Source organism: Haplochromis burtoni, unplaced genomic scaffold (assembly GCF_018398535.1).
Source record: "Haplochromis burtoni strain Fernald_Lab_line unplaced genomic scaffold, NCSU_Asbu1 Contig_645, whole genome shotgun sequence".
Lineage (NCBI taxonomy): Eukaryota > Metazoa > Chordata > Actinopteri > Cichliformes > Cichlidae > Haplochromis > Haplochromis burtoni.
The window spans coordinates 214995-233088 of NW_024583006.1; the positions used below are offsets into that span (position 1 = coordinate 214995).

Consider the following 18094-nt stretch of genomic DNA (forward strand, 5'->3'; position numbering starts at 1 on the left):
CTTATTTCTGTTTTACAGGCGCTTCAGATCCTCCATGCCTTTACTGGTAATAATACACCCACAGCTCAGATTAATTTATTTATACAGAGCCAGCTCACCTCAAGCTGCTCAACCCTGGGAAGACCCAACAATCAGCTGATCCCTATCAGCTCTGAGCCTCCATGTTAGCATCAAAACATCAGCATGACTGAGGACCACAAACACACGGCTCACGTATCACAGATAAGCTCCAGTAAAGAGCCGCAGGACAGACCTGAAGCCTGGAGCACAACACCAGGGTCTGTAGTTTGAAACTCACAGCTTCTCCGAGGGTACCATGAAGGCACCGCAGGTGTGTGTGAAACCTTTATTTACCTTCTGATGGAGAAGGTGATCTGACTGAACACAGAGAGGACTGTGACATTTACTGCTTCTCTTATCATCACAGCAGTTCTTAGCTGAGCTAACATAAAAAGGGTATTCCTAATAACCTGATACACCTGTGTCAGGTAACAACACAATGAGGCTCTGACTCACTACAAACACACACACTGTTAATGATTAATGACTGCATTAATCACAACATTTCTGATTGACTTCAGTTCTATACATTCTATACATAACAGTCCCAGAAGGCTTTGTTTGTGGTCTTTGGACCAATCAGGCTTTGGCTTCAAACCTGTGAGAAGCTCAAAAGTCATTAATGCGCCCAAACTCATCTGACTGGGACTCAGCTTTTTACTCGCTAAACACTGATCACGTGATTACATCTGCACCCCAGGCGACTTCATGATGGTTAAAGACTCTGACCCTGCAACTCTATCACAGAAACAGGTGAGCTCACCTGGCTTCTCATCCTCTCTCTTCATTGTTTCTTCTTCTTCTTCTTCTTCTTCTCTGCACTCGTCGATGTTCCTGTAAGTCGGCTGAGGACACAAGAAGAAGAAAGATGATGAGGCACAGCCTGTCAGACGACACAGAGGGCTCGTAGGCCCTTCACATCCTCACCTGGTCACTGTAACGTGATGACATATCATTGGTGGAGGGGAGAAGTCTGCTGATAAGCTGACCAATGGTTTTGAAGGTGGGTCTGTGGGTGGGCTCAAGGCTCCAGCAGAGCTTCATCAGCTGATACCTGCAGAGACAGGTGAGCGTCACTTTCAAAACAACTTTATGAGCACTGACACGAGCATCTGTGAACTCACATCTCCGCCGGGGCGAAGTCAGGCTGCTCCATGTGGCCGCCATCTTTGATCATCTTGTAGAAGTTGGTGTCCACGGCAATGTTTGGGTATGGGCTCTTTCCTGGACAGGTGAACAGAAGACTGTCTCAGAGAATGGCTGCTGAATGTCACGTACTGCTCATCACCAGAGCTGAAATGTGGTGAGGTGGTGCGTGGCGTTGCCATGGTTACCCAGAGAGAAGATCTCCCAGAGTAAGACTCCGTAGGACCAGACGTCGCTCTGCACTGTGTAGACGCACTGAAAGATGCTCTCTGGAGCCATCCACTTCACTGGGAGGCGGGCCTGTCAAAATAAAACAGCGAGTATCAAAATAAAACACAGTGATTGTTAAAATAAACAGCAACGAGTATCAAAATAAAATATGAAGACTGACATTTCCTTGAACGATGTAACTGTCATCATTGCGAATGTCTCGGGCCAAACCGAAGTCGCAGATCTTTGCAACACGACGATCAGTCAGCAGGACATTCCTCGCTGCTACGTCTCTGTGGATACACTGAACCACACAGGTGAGGCGCACAGGTGAAACAATGGTGATTGTTGTGAAAAATGATCTCATGTGAGTGTTTCCTTACATTCCTGGTGGACAGGAAGTCCAGACCCTGAGACACCTGGTAGGAAAAACTTATGAGGTCACTGACTGAAAGACCATCTGTCTGCACACCTGTGAGAAAGACAGTGAGATGAGTTCTTTAATTGCCATAAATGTAAATTATGTCAATTTGTTTAATTTATTGTGATTCTGTATGTTATTTATTTCCTTTATTTATTGTTGTTCCTTTTTGGGTAAGAACCATGTTACATTCTATGTTGCGCACAGGCCCCTTTAAGTGGCGCTAAGGGAAGTTAAGAAAGCATGTACAAAGAAGCTAAGTTGTAAGTTAAATAAGTCACAAGAAGGATTAAATAAGCTGTTTCAAAGTGAAAGGCAGCTGTAAAGAAGAGAAAAAGAAGTCTGGAAGTGTTTTGTTCAGTTTTTGTTCCTGAAGCGGACTCATTCCCTCATGGTTGCATGATTGTGCATTTGTTAACTTTGGTTTAAATCTTTACTTACAATATTTATGTTTGATCATTCAGTGCATTTATGTAATGACAGTTTGATGGTAGATTTTATGGTGGTTTGGAGGAGAAGTGTGACTGAAGAATACATCCATCTGTGAACGAAGAACCGTGGTGCAGTGTATTACCTGGAAGTAAGTTCAGGTTCTTACCCTGGTGTGTTTGCCCCGGACTCAGAATTGGCTGCATCTCCTGATACTCCGAGCAGCATGAGATCCCGCTGTCACTGCAACACATATTGGATGTTACACATCAGCTGGGGTTTGAACAGGTAATGGTGGTGCTGCAATGAAACCTAACCTGAACTTCTCAACAAGCATACCTGCCAAATACGGAATACACTAACCCTAGAGCGTACAGGTGTTAGAGCTGGCTGATCTGTCAGTGTGAAGCAGCGTGATCTGCCTCCGACTGTTTGCTTTACTATTTACTTTGGTATTAACATCTGATCTGTTCTAAGTGATTCACAATCAGTAACTGTAGGTGTGCTGAGGCACACTCAGCCTTTCCTTTCCTCTAAAAGGCTGTGATGATAATAAAGTGCACAGGTGTGAGCAGCATGAAAGACAGATGCTCTGAAACTGAGAGGCGTCACACCTGCGGAGCCTGGCGTGCTGGGCCGCCATGTTCTTATAGAAAGCCTCTTCCTGTACTTCATCCACAGTCACCATGGATGCCACGATGTCCTGAGCCCGACCCCGCAGGAAGTTGAGCAGGTCGCCATGGCTACAGTACTCTGTGATCATCAGCATAGGCCCTGGATAGTCAAAGGTCAGAAAACCACAAGTTGAAATGACTGTCTTTTATTCAGGCTTTTCTTTTTCTTCTTTGAGTCTAACAGCTGAAATGATGTCCACGTGATAGACCCCCCAGGAACTAGGCGCTTCATTTGAAGCACACTTTGGCTTAAGTTGATGAGCGGCTTATTTCCAGACTGCAGAGGACGGCAACCACACAGCAGGGAGTGCTATATTTTTAGTGTAATACAGAGCATCAGCCTCTGAGATGGAAATCAAACCAAACCTGCAGTTCCTCTGGCATCCGGCAGAAGCAGCAGTGAGTCACTCCCCATAGACTCACATGTTAAAATTTTACAGCAGAAATAAACATGTTTACAGCCTGATACACAGACGTCATAACACCTGTATGAGGGCAGATTGTTTCTATAACTCACCTGTTTTAACTGTATTCAGACCTTAAGTTTGCAAATTTTCACAATGAATCTTTGACCTACAGTCTACAATCAGTATTTAATAAACATCATCATCACCCCCACGAGTACAGGCTCCCAGCAGGTTAACGATGTTGTCATGGTAGCCGAGATGGCTGAGAATCTTAAGCTCAGACATCAAAGCCTCCCGTTCCTCCGAGTGAGCGCTTGCTGTGGACAAACAGGTGATACATTGGATCATACAACACGAACAATACGATGATGATAATGATGAGGATTGTGATTATGAAACTCTGCATACTAACGTTTAAGCATCTTGACAGCGACTCTGGTGATCTTGTTGTCAGTTTCCAAACCATACGCCGTGGCCTCAACAACCTTCCCGAAAGCCCCAGAGCCCAGGATGGGACCTGAAAGACAGAAAGTCGAGAACATGAAGAAGAAGCCAGAGAGAGGAAGGCTGAGGAGTCAGATCCTCAGTTTGAAGGTTAAAGTGAGCGTGAGCCTGATTCTGTTTGAACTTTCTTCATGTTAAAAAGGGGGTTCTCCTTTCCCACTGTCACCGAATGCTTCACATTACAATACAAAACCTCAAGACGGCCATCATTGTGAATGCTCCCTGATTAAAACCCAATGTTTCGTACCGAGGCGGAGTTTGTCTCGGGGAAACTCCCACTTCTGATTGTATGGCAGCTGGGTGGGGTCAACAAAGGTGTAGTTGTTTCCATCAGTGCTTTCGATGATCTTCCAGCGGATCTCATACTTGGGTTTCTGGCAGAAGAAGAACAGCAGGTGAAGATTGTTTATTAGTCATCAAGCCGTCAGTCCAACAAGCCTCTGATAGGCTTCACCCACTCACCCACCTCCCTGCTTAGCTACAACAAAAATGACTGATCTCTGACCTGGTGAGCTCTACAGGAGGATCAGTAAATTTACCTGTCTGCACTTGTAGAAGAGGACCAATAGGAGCAGGAAGAGGACAGCGGTGGCACTCAAAACTCCAATCAGAGGCGGAGTGAAGATGATTGGATTCCCTGTAGAAAAGAGGAACTCTGATGAATCTTTATTTAAACCAGTTTGATAATGAAAGAGATTTAACTGCTACCCGTCTGATTAATCCAGTTTTATTCCCCCACACTTACGATGATGGAAGACCCGCAGAGACTCTCCCATGAGGTTGGATGCAACACACTCCACAGTGACATCATCATCAGCTGACAGGAGGAAGTGGGACCTCACCTCCTCACCGTCCTGTGAGGTCACACTGGCCTGAGAAACCTCATTGGTAGCAATGTGTGCACACCTGTAAGAGAAGCAACATTTTTATTTTTAAAACAGCGCCTCCCTCAGGACAGATTTCACATGATTCTGCAGCCTGTAGCTGGCAGCGCCAGCATACGTACGAGGGCTGGATGCCAGGACAGGTGAACCAGAGAATTGTGGGTAGTGGATATCCTGAGCTGCTGCATGTCAGAGTACTGTTCTCCAAAGTGATATCAGTAGTCGGAAAACCTAAAATAACAAAACTGTTTTCTCAGACTTCAGAAAAGACAAAAACAGAGGTATAAACATCAGCTGAGAGCTTCTTTCGGGATCATGTGATCAGAAGAGGATGAGAAAACAGCACAGACCGTGCCATCTGGAACGTTTCAGACATTCAGCGACTTCTGTTAAAGTAGATTAGACTGCCCTCAACATCAGAAAATACCACTAAAAGGAGAAACTGTGTATTCAGGTGTCTTATAGTATAGCATGCGACTAGATGTCAGACTGTGAGAAGCTTGCGGTGAGGAAGAACGTGATTACAAAAGCTTTCTTACGGTAGACCTTGAGGTCGATGGTGTGTGAGCCACTGAAGAAGGAGTTAGAGAAATGAAACAAGTATTGCCCCCGATCCTCCGGACGCATGCGATGCAGCAGCAGGGTGGCTTCCAAGCTGCAACATCAAAAATACTGCCTTAAAAAATGTTTACACCATCACTACCAACTTAACAAGCCCTTGTACAAACACTACCACCTCAAAGGAACACAGAATATTCCACCTAGGAAATACCACCTTAAAACACTGAGGCACTCCTGACAATAGAGTGGGAGTAGCCTGTAGCCATTGCTCACCTGTAGCTGTTAGCAGCGTAGCTCTCCTGGTACACCGTACTGTCATTGTTGATGAGGTGTGTGGGTGTGGTCCAGCGCTGGCTTGTGATTGGAGGATAGGCCTTCAGCAGGAAGGTGAGGGCCACATCACGACCTTCGTAAACCTCCACCCTGCTGCTGCCATTAACTTTAGCGCTGCTAGCTCTGTAAGCACTAACATTAGTGATGGGTTCCAGTGACCCACCACTAACGTTAACCTGTATTTCATCTGCTGCAGGCAGGTGTCCTCTGACCTGTACGTGCTCACTTGTCTGAAGGTAGATTCTCAGGTAAGGGCGTTCTGAGGAAGAGGAGATACTGTTGGTGGATGTGTGTGACTTTGAACCTGCATTCTCATTCTAAGGCAATGAGTGTACAAACATTAGGTTAGAAACGGTGCAACCAAAATGACCAAAAGTGTCCCCCCCAAACTTTGTTTTCTAGGGCCCACTATGTTTTACAAGAATACTACCCCCCCAACCCCCGCACAAATACATCCTCCAACCACACACACACATATTTAGTTTTCAAACTCCATTGCAGTTTATTTCACACCTCAAACCTTTTGTAAACAATTAAACCAGTGCTGTCAGCGTTAATCTTGTTAAAATTACGCTAATGTCATAACCGCATTAACGCGTCAAATCTCCGTTAGCAAGTTAATGCGGATCACTCCGTGTGTGGGGCTGCACGGCATCAAAGCGTTAGCACGGTTAGCTCATTAACGCGTTGGCGCATGGGGCGATCTGTGTTAACTCACTAATGGAGATTTGCCACGTTAATGTGGTCATGGCGTTAACGTAATTTTAACAAGATTAACACTGACAGCACTAAATTAAACAAGTAAAAGTAAACTGCAATAAATTACAGGTTGTAATTAAATACACCACTACCTCTTTTGAAAACAGAAAAACAAACCATCTTTAATTATTTTACGTATAGTTGTTGTTTTTTTGTTTTTGTGTTTGTTTTTTTTTTTACTATGTAAGAATATTCAACACTGCTATCAATACATTTCTGTGCAAAATGGGTTCAAAAACATAAACAACTGTAGGATACTGTTTGTCTGTGATTTGAAGCGGGGGAACAAACTGTGGCAGGATCAGTTTACTCCATTAGACATGGAAGTAGTGATGTTTTAGTTTATCAGTAAATGTCTTAACTTACCTAGCACCTTGAGCTGGATGGTTGCTGTGGCGACCCCGGCCTCGTTAATTGCCCTACACATGTACTGTCCATTGTCCGTTTGGGTGACCTCAGGGATGCTCAGAGTGCTGTTGATGTACAGCCGCCTGTTACCATAGTAACGACTGTTAGTGGCTTCCAGTTTCTGAAATGAACCAAACAACCAGTCAGCACTTGGAATATTAGGACTGAAAATGCACAGGTGACCTCTGATCTCTCACCTGCTTTCTTGGGTCTGTCCAGGTAACATTATAGAAGTGGGTGGGGTTACTGCAGAGACAGGTAACCTCAAAACGCTCTCCTACCAGACGGACAAATTCATCCTGACTAACAGACAGGGAGGGGGGGTGGCGCAACACTGCATACAGACAGGTGAAGTCAAACAGGTAATCAGATAGGTATACAGACAGACAGGTGTATAGATAAACAAGTGTAGAGATAGACAGGTGTTACCAGGGAGCACCAGCAGGTTCACGGGCCTGGATTTGAACTGTCTGCCATCCTTCCAGCCTGAACACACGTAGCGGCCATTGAACAAAGCCTTCAGGTCTCGGATTAGGGCTCCTCTTCGAGGATCAAAGGTCACGTTCATGGCGGTTGGCAGGTTCCTCCCGTCCTCTGATTGAAGGGTGAGATTTGTTACCAAGGGGTCAGTCAGTAGACACTTGAACAGGAAGTCCTCACCCTCCTTGAGATGGGGGTTGCCATGACGGGTTTCAAACACTTTGGAGAGATCTGCTGGGTCTGAGAGAGGGGGATTATGGAAAACTGGAGGTCATTCTATGAATGAGTTCAGTCTGGTCACATTTGTATTAAAAGTATAAGGAAAAACCAATATCACTAACTAAAGGAACTTCAGGAGGACTACTGATCTTACCTGTGACATACAGGTGGATCCAGCTGTTCAGGTGCGCCAGGCTCTCGTTGGTGTATCTGCAGGTGTATGTTCCAGTGTGCCTGGGTGTAGCACGTATGACCTCCACAGGGTCTGGTAGGTTGCCCCGATACACCAGTGGAAATGCAGTGCTGGTCCAGTGAACTGACCCGTTACCATGGCAACTGAGGCTGAAATTGGTGCCAGCAGTAAGAACTCGATCAGATTTACTTGGAAGGAAGTCAGAATTTAGACGGATCGATGGTGGATCAGGAGGTTCTGAAACAAACAGAAAGACAACTGAACCCATCAAACACAGCGGTCACAGAGCACACACCTGAATATACCTGAATAGTACAGGGTAGGCCATTTATATGGATACACCGTAATAACATGGGAATGGTTGGTGATATTAAAGTCCTGTTTGTGGCACATTAGTATATGTGAGGGGGCAAACTCCTCAAGATGGGTGGTGACCATGGTGGCCATTTAGAAGTCGGCCATCTTGGATACAACTTTTGTTTTTTCAATAGGAAGAGGGTCATGTGACACATCAAACTTATTGGTAATGTCACAAGAAAAACAATGTCCTAACCTAATGTCCTAACCTAATCCTGATGTCCTAACTCTTAACCTGTAATTTTCAATTTTGTATATTTATATTAATCTGTAAATTAGCAACTTTTGTACATATCTTTACATAAACACCTTGATTTTGCATACTCTGTATATATTATTACTGTGACAGTGTTGAAACCACTTGCACTTTAAACTCTGATTACACCCACACATAAGCACTGCTTTACTTATTTATTACTTTCTTTTTAGTTGTGTGAAGGGAACCTGCAAAGTAAGAATTTCATTCCTCTGCATAACCATCTGTGTTTTGTGGTGTACATGACAAAAACTTTTTCAATCTTGAATCAGAGCTGAGTCACCTGATTGGACCTTTGTGTCTTTTAAGAGATTGGCCACCCAGCAGGTGAGTTTGGACACTAACACTTCCAGTCCGCAGTTTGTTTGAAAACAGAGTTCCAGTCCTGACATTCGCCAAACACAGACGAGGGAACACAGATGCCTCAGACAGTCGATACTGAAATGAACACGCAACTTCTGTGAAACATCATTTACAGCTCGGGGATGGGAACAGCAGAGCTTACGGATTCCACGTGGATTTATCCCTAATCCTTTATTGGTCAGATTTTGTGTGTCAGCTCCCATAACCTGGAACATCTAGCTCTGTGTCACCTAGTCACATTCACGCAGTTTTTCATTGGTGAGACGAACGCGCTACGGTTTGATGAGTTATGTGTATAAACTGACCTGCTTGACATATTATGTAAATAAAACCAGAGTGAAACCCTGAGAAACGTTTATGAGACGACGATGCACTGCTGAGTCTCTTCAGGGCGGGCAGATGTTATAGATGTTAGCAACATCAGTTTAAAGTGGGTCTCAATAAAAGTACAAACACTGAGAAGAGGATACAACACAACTTTATTTAAAATCAGAGAGGAAACCACTGAAATCATCTGATTTAACACACAGGAGGTCTGTTAGCTGACTGATCCACTGATTAACTGACAGCAGGTTTGTTAGAGCGTTACTGGTTAATATGTGATGTTGTTCAGCTAGAACAAAAATCATTTGTTGTTTGATAGGACTCTTATTGGCTGGTTAACAATGTGTAATTTCATCAGAAAAGATGATATCAAAAAGGGTCAGAGAATCTCATTTGCTGGCTGGTGTCTTGGTGGTCTCCTGCAGGTGTGTGGCGATGCGAGATGTCTGCAGCAGTAAAGCTTGATGGTTTTCAACCAGCAGGCTCTGGTGACGAGCCAGGTTCTGCAGATCCTGGATCTGCTGCAACCCCTGAGACATGCAGACAAGGTTAGACTGATCTCCTCAGCAGATACTGAGATTAAAAATGGCTAATCAATGCTTCTGAATGACTTAATCTGGGTGGCTCTTTGCATACTTGGTCTGTAAATCTTAAACAATGCAGAACCAGAACTTCCAGCACTCAGACAAGCTGTATTAATTTAGTTTAAACTAATATTAATAAGAATGCATCTGAACTAAATCTGAGATATGCTCATCTAAAATCAGCTAAACCTGAGTTAGAACTGTGATGACGTATCTGTAAAAATCCTTGGCTAAACTTATGATATACCAAACGTGCGCTAATCTCATCTCAAATAAACTCAACAACATTAAGTCCAAGATAAATTGAACTAAAGCCAGGCTAAAGCTGGACTCGCCTGAGTTCCCAGGGTGCCAAGCTGATCGACCACCTGGGCCTGCTGTTTGGCCGCCTCCGTCTGGATCTGGACCAGTTGGGTCAGCAGATTCAGGACCTCCTTCCTCCACGTGTCCTCATGTTGCTGAGTCTGGATTAACTCCAGCAGTCTTGAGGTGGAGCCCGGACCGGCAGGGTCAGTGTCTGATTGGCCAGGAGACTGGGCTGCGCCCATCATGATACCAGCGGGTGGGATGTCATGGAGATCACCTGGAGTGAAGACGCCTGAAGTCAAAACTTCAGTTTTTTTGTAGAGCAATCCTATTCCTGTGACTTTCAAAATAAAAGCCCTATTTTATTAAAAGTTAAAGTGTGAGGAAAAGTTGGAGGACACGCTGCTCGTTCTGTGATGACCCCCTCGACACTACACCATATATTTTCAACCGGAACATTATGGTTAACAGGTGGATAGCTGCACAGCAAACAGCCACTTACTGGTAAAGAAGAAGTGGTCAGTATATCCTGGTTTAACATGAACTCACTGCTGCAGCACTACAGTGATGGCCATTCACTGGTTAGTTTCAGTGTCCTTATTTTCCTCTGAGGTATCAATTCTGTCACTAGTAACAAGAGGTGGGCAGAATCTTACTTTACTCATTATTCAAGTAACGAGTAAAGATTCAAGACTCACAGCGTTTATTGTCATGTGTACAAAGAAAAGCATTTGTCTGTACAATGAAATTCTCTGCTGTCCACACACAGATCCCGGTTAATATGTACAATAGGACTAGGACAGATAAAATACAAATAGTATAAATAAATAAATGGAGACAAAAAATTGAAGTATTAAAAAGATTTGTGTGCAAAAAGAGCTATGTAAGGCATTACTATTGCAAAAAAGTAATTAGATTACTATTTTTTTCCCATAAGAGCACTGCGTTACTGCGTTACTAAACCGGGATTTTGTTAGTGAGAGTGTCTCATGACAATGATATACAAGCATGTGACGTTTGTGGCAGCAACAGACGTGTGCAGATCAACAATGGATAATATGGAGTGCAGGAGAGAGTACGACCATGCAGCGTTTAAAGCGTGGATTTACTCACATTACTTTCAGTTTGATTCTGTAAAAAGTGAGAAAAACATTAGCGTCCACTGTACACTCTGCGTGGGAAGAAAACTTCTTTCTACAGCAAAAAGTTAAACTTCAAATCTGAGCAAGTACTGAGCATGCTGCCACGGGAATGTGAAATTCAGAGAGATCCCCCCACTGACATGACCGCTGTGGTACTGCTGTGGCAAACCTCCACCCGCCCCACTCCTGCTAAACAGGTGACAATAGATTTCGGAGTTGCTGAATCGTTGATTTTATTTATTTTTATTATTATTTATTATTATTATTAAATGTGTAACACAAAAGGATAATACAGGAATGCACAGATATCAACACACCATAGCACAATAAACACAGACAGCAACATGGGAAAGAGTTCCAGTGTGTACATCTGATCTGGGACCGCTGCAATCTTTCGACTGCACCTCCAACTGACCCGATGTCCACATCATGGGGGAGGTAAGCGTTGGAGGTGGCGTTGGATCCGGGGTAGGGAGGGTGATGCGTCAGTGAGTGCTTATCAGTATCAGTATATATATGTGTGTCCATAGTTCAGCTGAGACAGTGTCCTTCGCCCTGCCAGGCTAAGTAAACAGTCTTCCAGCCAACCCAGGTGAACAGCTGGTTCCGCTTTCTTAATTCTCCGATAAGTCAGGGCCAAGCCAGCTCCGATCAGCAAGAACCCTGTTATCATGGTTCCAAATAGGTAGATATCTTCAGCGTCCTCGATCGACAGTCCCGTCAGGCACACGATCCTCTGCCACCCGTCCATCGTGTATCCGGCAGGGAAAGTCCCTCCAGGGCACTCGGGCTCACCCGAGCCCAGACTTCTCGTTGAGAAAAGGGTGTCAATAGCATTCAGAGACCAGTTGATCAAATCCATAATTCTCTTTAGGTCTTAGAAACAGACTGTGAGAGAGTGTTCAGGGAAAGTAGTACACACGAGACAAGACAAGGACATAAGAACTAAGCAGGGACGATAAGGGAGAGGAGAAAAGTGCGTCCGCCTCCTCCGAGAGCCAAAAGGAAAGCTGTGCACTCTGATTTAAAGGTGAAAAGCACCCGAGCAGGTGAGCAGAGCTGCAGAGTCCAGAATCAGCTGACACGGGTGTGTCACTGTGAGCTCTGAACACTAACCCCCATTGTCAGCACACAACAGCGTGCACAATCAAAATCAGATTCAGAATCGCGTTTATTGGCCATGTATATGCTCAGACACATACAAGGAATTTGGTTCTGGTAGATGGTGACTCTCAAGCACAGCAATGTAAATCTCAACAATGTAAGCAACACAATACACACACACACACACACACACACACACACACACACACACACACACACACACACACACACACACACACACACACACGTGTGGATATATACATACACATGCTACACAAACATACACAAAGCTGTGTAAACCAACTATAAATAACGAATCTAAACTTATATACATAAAATACAGAAATGAATGAGGTGGAATGAATACTACAGAATGTACATAAGGTGCAGTTGCAGTCTGGCAGTGGGAGCAGTGTGACAGGTCAACTGTTTAGGAGGGAGATGGCGAGGGGAAAGAAACTGTTCCTGTGTCGGGTGGTCCTGGTCTGCAGGCTTCTGTACCGTCTGCCAGAGGGCAGCAGATCAAAAAGTCTGTGTCCAGGGTGTGAGGGGTCTGTGATGATTTTCCCTGCCCGTTTCCTGGTTCTTGAGAGGTACAGATCCTGGATGGAGGGCAGGGGGGTGCCGATGATCCTTTCTGCTGCCCGTACAGTCCGCTGCAGTCTGCTCCTGTCCTGTTTAGTGGCTGCTCCATACCAGACTGTGATGGAGGAGCACAGGACAGACTCAATGACCGCAGTGTAGAACTGGATCAGCAGCTCCTGTGGGAGACTGTACTTCCCCAGTTCTCTCAGGACAATCGGCACACACTGCAACGTGTGCTTCATAGGGACAAACACAATAGGAAAAAATGTATTTTAAATAGAAAAGGCGGACTGAGTTTGGTGTCACGTTTAACACTTTATGACCAACCACAGAGCTAATCTTTGCATCTTTACATGTTTACATGCTGTGAAATGCTGCAGCAAGAGTCCTGACAGGGACTAGAAAGAGAGAGCAGATTTCTCCTGTTTTGGCTTCCTGTTAAATCCAGAATTCAAAATCCTGCTCCTCACATACAAGGTCTTAAATAATCAGGCCCCATCTTATCTTAATGACCTTGTAGTACCATATCACCCTATTAGAGCACTTCGCTCTCGCACTGCAGGCTTACTAAAGCATATAGTTAGGGCAATAGGTGGCAGCAGATGGCCACCCCTCCCTGAGCCTGGTTCTGCTGAACCTTTGTAATTGTCCGAGCTCATCCACTCCACACCATGGAATCCTCGACCACCTTACTGAGGGCTGATCATCTTCACTAACCTGCCAGCAGTTGTTTTCCTCTCCTTTGAGTGGCGATATCACTTGGCGTTCGCTCTCTCTGCGCCTGTCTTCATCCTGTCTTCCTTCTCTCGCCCCAACCGGTCGCAGCAGATGGCCCCGCCCCTCCCTGAGCCTGGTTCTGCTGGAGGTTTCTTTCTGTTAAAAGGGAGTTTTTCCTTCCCACTGTCGCCAAAGTGCTTGATCATAGGGGGTCATATGATTGTTGGGTTTTTCTCTGTATGATTTATTGTAGGTCTACTTTACAATATAAAGCACCTTGAGGTTGTTGTGATTTGGCACTATATAAATGAAATTGAATTGAAATACAGTTATACCCTTGCTATAACGTGGTTCACTTTTCATGGCCTAGCTGTGTTGCTGATTCTTTTTTGGTTTCATTCTTTAATACTGGACTTATTTTTCTATGAAGGTTTGAACTTTGAGAGTGTTTAAACATAGGAAAAGTGTGAAAATGTTGATGAGAGAAGTGTATAAAGTGTGTAGTGAGCGGTTTTACAGCCTTAAAACATCTATAATAATTGTAAAAAAATAAACATTGCAGATTTCACATATTGCAAGTTATTTTTAAACTGTAACTCCGGCGATATACGAGGGGTCACTGTAATCACATTTTGAGCGGTTCAGCTTTGTACAACCTTCATAACTCAAAGTGTGAAAGAAGTATCTACATAAAATGCTAAAAAGCGAATAAACCACGCAAAACAATGTCCACACTTTTAAGCAGAGAAAGTTTGATTGTTCACAACTTCATTTTTATAAAATGTAGCAAAACCAAAAACACAATGCAGAACAATGAATGTGATCAGTGCCGTGACACAGGCACAGCCTCAGGGGGCCGTTTCCTGCACAGGTGTGTTCCCAGACCCTGACTCATCCTGGTCTCCGACCCAAACACCACCGACACCACCCAGAGACTCAAAACAAAACTGAGCGGCGAGTGAAACAGGACGTGAAGCCGAGGCCCGCGGTCACATGATTTACACGAACATCACCTGCTCGCCGTCACGAACATAGCCTCATGTCCACAGCCTCACGTCCACCGCACGTTACAGAACATAGTAATTATAATTCAGCACTGATGATTTTACACATCTGTCTGTATCACACCTGTGACCCAAGAACAATGCAGTGATTCAGGCTGGAACAAAGACTGGTGTGTATGTGTGTGTGTGTGTGTAGATTCCATTTCATACAGCATGCCTCATTCACAGCAACACTTTCTCCTATGCTCGCTAACACTCACATTGATACTCTGATGGAGGCATTGGAGCAACTCAGGGCTCATATCTTGTCCAAAGATATTTGGTGTGCAGACTGGAGGGAGCCAGGGATCGACCCACCGTTCTGCTCAGTGGATGACCTGCTCTACGTCCTGAGCTACAGCCACCCTGTAGCTGTGTGTAAGTGTGTGTGTGTGTGTTCTGTGACTGTTTGTTAAGTTTCAGGTTAACATCTGCTTGTGCCTTTCAGCGCTGATGGAGTTTTTCCAGATGTGCTGCTTAGATTTTCTCCGTGTGTTTTACAGCCTGACAGTGTACACCACCTCAGCTCTGCTCATTTAATCTGACACTCAGGGGTCAGAATATTAGGAACACGCCCTGATCCAGCAACTCCGGCCTGCTGGATCAGGGCGTGTTCCTAATATTCTGTCCTAATAATCGAGCGGTGCTCTGATCGATAAACAAAGAAGGACATTTGTCAAGCTTCATGTGACAGTTGGAGACTCACATCATCGAGTTTCACAATCAGAGCGAAAAAACAAGAAGTGAAACTTTGAGCGTGTGTGTGTGTCTGTTCGTGTGTGTGCGTGGGTGTTTGTGTGTGCGTATGTGTGTGTCTGTTCGTGTGTGTGTGTGTGCGTGGGTGTGTGTCTGTATCTGTTTGTGTGTGTGAGTGTGTGTCTGTGTGTGTGTGTCTGTGTGTGCGTATCTGTGTGTGCGTGTCTGTATCTGTTTGTGTGTGTGAGTGTGTGTCTGTGTGTGCGTGTCTGTGTGTGCGTATCTGTGTGTGCGTGTCTGCATCTGTTTGTGTGTGTGAGTGTGTGTCTGTGTGTGCGTATCTGTGTGTGCATGTCTGTATCTGTTTGTGTGTGTGTCTGTGTGTGCGTGTCTGTATCTGTTTGTGTGTGTGTCTGTTTTCTCCTCTGGCTCTGAACTCTGAACAGCGCCAGTGTTATTGATCATTAGTGTAATTATCAGCTGTCGTTTTGATAATGAGTCATTATTCATCTCCAGCTGGATAAAAGCTGATCACAGATCAGATTTACAGTCAGATGTTGTGTGTGTGTGTGTGTGTGTGTGTGTGTGTGTGTGTGTGTGTGTGTGTGTGTGTGTGTGTGTGTGTGTGTGTGTGTGAGAAGGTCAACACACACTCGCACAGTAAAAGCTAACCCTGACAGGAAGTAGAATCCTTCCTGAAGTCTGCTGGTAAAAGTGTTTTTAAACCACACCAACATCCACAGATTGGGCAACTCCAGAGTTTCTGCAGATGGTGTCTCACACCACCACCACCACCATCATCATCATCATCATCATCACCGCTAACAAAGTTGGATTCCGTTCTTACACCAAACACAGCTTAAAGCAGTGTAAAGCAGCTCCACACTGAGCACGCTCTGTAACGTGAAATCATTTTGTTTTTCCTCGAGGTTGGAGCAGCCCCTCCTCTCTGGTATAAATGTGAGTTTGGACTGGTTTTACTGGTTTCCTGATCTGAAGGTTTCACTGAGCCTCAGCTCTGAGGACTCGCAGACTTCCTTTAAACCGCTTCTTTTCATACTTCGATGTGATGTCATCATTTTACCATCACTTTGACGGCTTGCTCTTGACGTTTCTCTTTACTTTGATCCTATTTAGTCACCAGCTGTTGTTAAAGGCCACGTGTAAATTATTCTTTACAGGCTGTGCCCCGCCTTCATCTGACTATGATGAAGCTCCACAGGTGAGCTCGGCAGGTATGGAAATAGCTGTGCAGTTTGCTGGAGCTCACCCCCACTGGGCAGATACATTTGTGCAGGTGATGAAGAGCACACGCTGCCTGCTCTTTTAAACCCCACTGCAGAAACAATAATGATGCCTGTTGCCTAGCAACCTGCGCCATCTTATATTAAAGAATACAAACTGATCACAAACAAGCAGCTGCAGCAGAGATGACACCTGACGAACTTTTTATCTAATTTTTTGGCACGTTGAAATGAACGGACCACATTACAAGTGTGGTTGCCAGTTTAGCTCACCAGGGTGAGCCATGTTTTAGCTCAGTGAGATGAGAGGGCCGGGTTCGAATCTTGCCCATGCCCATTTCTTTTCAACAGACAGTTCAACTTTTCACCTCTTTTCAGCAGAAAATTCTGCTTCTTCATCTCTTTTCAGCAGATTCCACTACACGGCATTCACACTGCATTTTCACAGGAAATGCAGCTTTTTCTAGTTTACTTTGACTTTCTTTTGTTGGTTTTTGTTTATTTTTCTTGTGATTAGTTTTGGTTTTATTTGCTTATTTTTTGTAATTCAGCTGAATTTCTTATTGTGTGAGTATTTTTTGGGCTGGTTGTTTAGATTTATTATACTTTATTTCTTTATTTCTTTTCAGAAGTAAAGTTAAGTTTACATTGGTGTTCTAGTTTAGATTAGTTTATTTGTTTTTTAACCTTTATCTTACTTTGAGCTGTTCAGTTGAATTGTAGCGTTTGCTTTCATACTTTAATTTACTCCATGTTGTTTGTGTTAGTTTTCATTTACTTCAGTCTCGTTTAGTTTACTTTTTAAAAAATTGTTAGCTTGCTTTTGCATAATGATTTGTTTTTAACTGTGGTTCATGTTTACGTTGCTTTTGTTTAACCTTTTGTTACTTTAGATTTCTTTGACTTTTTTTTAGTGCAGTCTAGTTTTAAAAGACCTCAGCAGCTTTCACTGCATCTGAAACTTGGTACCTCCACCGGGCCTCTTGTTTCAGGAACAGAAAGTTGGGTGTTTGTCAGAGAATTAAAGTCAAACACATCAAACTGAACTGTCTCTTATTTATTTATTTATTTATTTTTATGGTCACATTCATGTTACCAGTGACTGATCAAAGACTTCTTACATCAATGAGTCTGAATAAGATTTAAAGGGAAAAACACAAGTTTGTTCCATGAAGAGCTGACCGAGGCCGCTGTCCTCTCAGAACTAAGAGGTCAGGAGAGTTTGTGTGGACGCAGAACTGAATCACACCGCACAGACGCTCCAGTAACCCCTGACAGCAGACACACAAACGTCAGAAACACAAAGGTCACACACACAAACATACAAACGTCAGAAACACAAAGGTCACACACCCAACGTCAGACACACAAACACACAAACGTCAGACACACAAACATCAGAAACACAAATGTCACACACACACAAATGTCACACACAAAAACACACAGACGTCAGACACACAAACATCAAAAACAAAAATGTAACACACAAACACACAAACGTCAGACACACAAACACCAAACATCAGAAACACAAACGTCAGAAACACAAAGATCACACACCCAACGTCAGACACACAAACACAGAGACGTCAGACACACAAACGTCAGAAACACCAACGTCACACACCCAACGTCAGACACACAAACATCAGAAACACAAATGTCACACACACACACACACA

The 18094-nt window shown here is 44.1% G+C and overlaps 1 protein-coding gene across 3 annotated transcripts in view; it reads right to left on the reverse strand.

Moving 5' to 3' along the window:
• The window catches only part of csf1rb (colony stimulating factor 1 receptor, b), a 25091-nt gene that overhangs the window by 1019 nt on the left and 5978 nt on the right, over positions 1-18094 (reverse strand). For all 3 annotated transcript variants that reach the window (XM_014329923.2, XM_014329924.2, XM_042215026.1), the window contains exons 2-21: positions 7650-7925; positions 7226-7516; positions 6994-7130; positions 6755-6917; positions 5570-5888; positions 5275-5390; positions 4858-4966; positions 4597-4757; positions 4391-4488; positions 4099-4225; positions 3760-3864; positions 3554-3664; positions 2881-3040; positions 2436-2509; positions 1800-1888; positions 1598-1720; positions 1395-1506; positions 1185-1284; positions 988-1114; positions 824-905 (exon numbers count right to left, since the gene is read on the reverse strand). In XM_014329923.2, the coding sequence (XP_014185409.2) occupies positions 824-905; positions 988-1114; positions 1185-1284; positions 1395-1506; positions 1598-1720; positions 1800-1888; positions 2436-2509; positions 2881-3040; positions 3554-3664; positions 3760-3864; positions 4099-4225; positions 4391-4488; positions 4597-4757; positions 4858-4966; positions 5275-5390; positions 5570-5888; positions 6755-6917; positions 6994-7130; positions 7226-7516; positions 7650-7925 (2880 nt within the window). The remainder of the gene's footprint in view (positions 1-823; positions 906-987; positions 1115-1184; positions 1285-1394; positions 1507-1597; positions 1721-1799; positions 1889-2435; positions 2510-2880; positions 3041-3553; positions 3665-3759; positions 3865-4098; positions 4226-4390; positions 4489-4596; positions 4758-4857; positions 4967-5274; positions 5391-5569; positions 5889-6754; positions 6918-6993; positions 7131-7225; positions 7517-7649; positions 7926-18094) is intronic.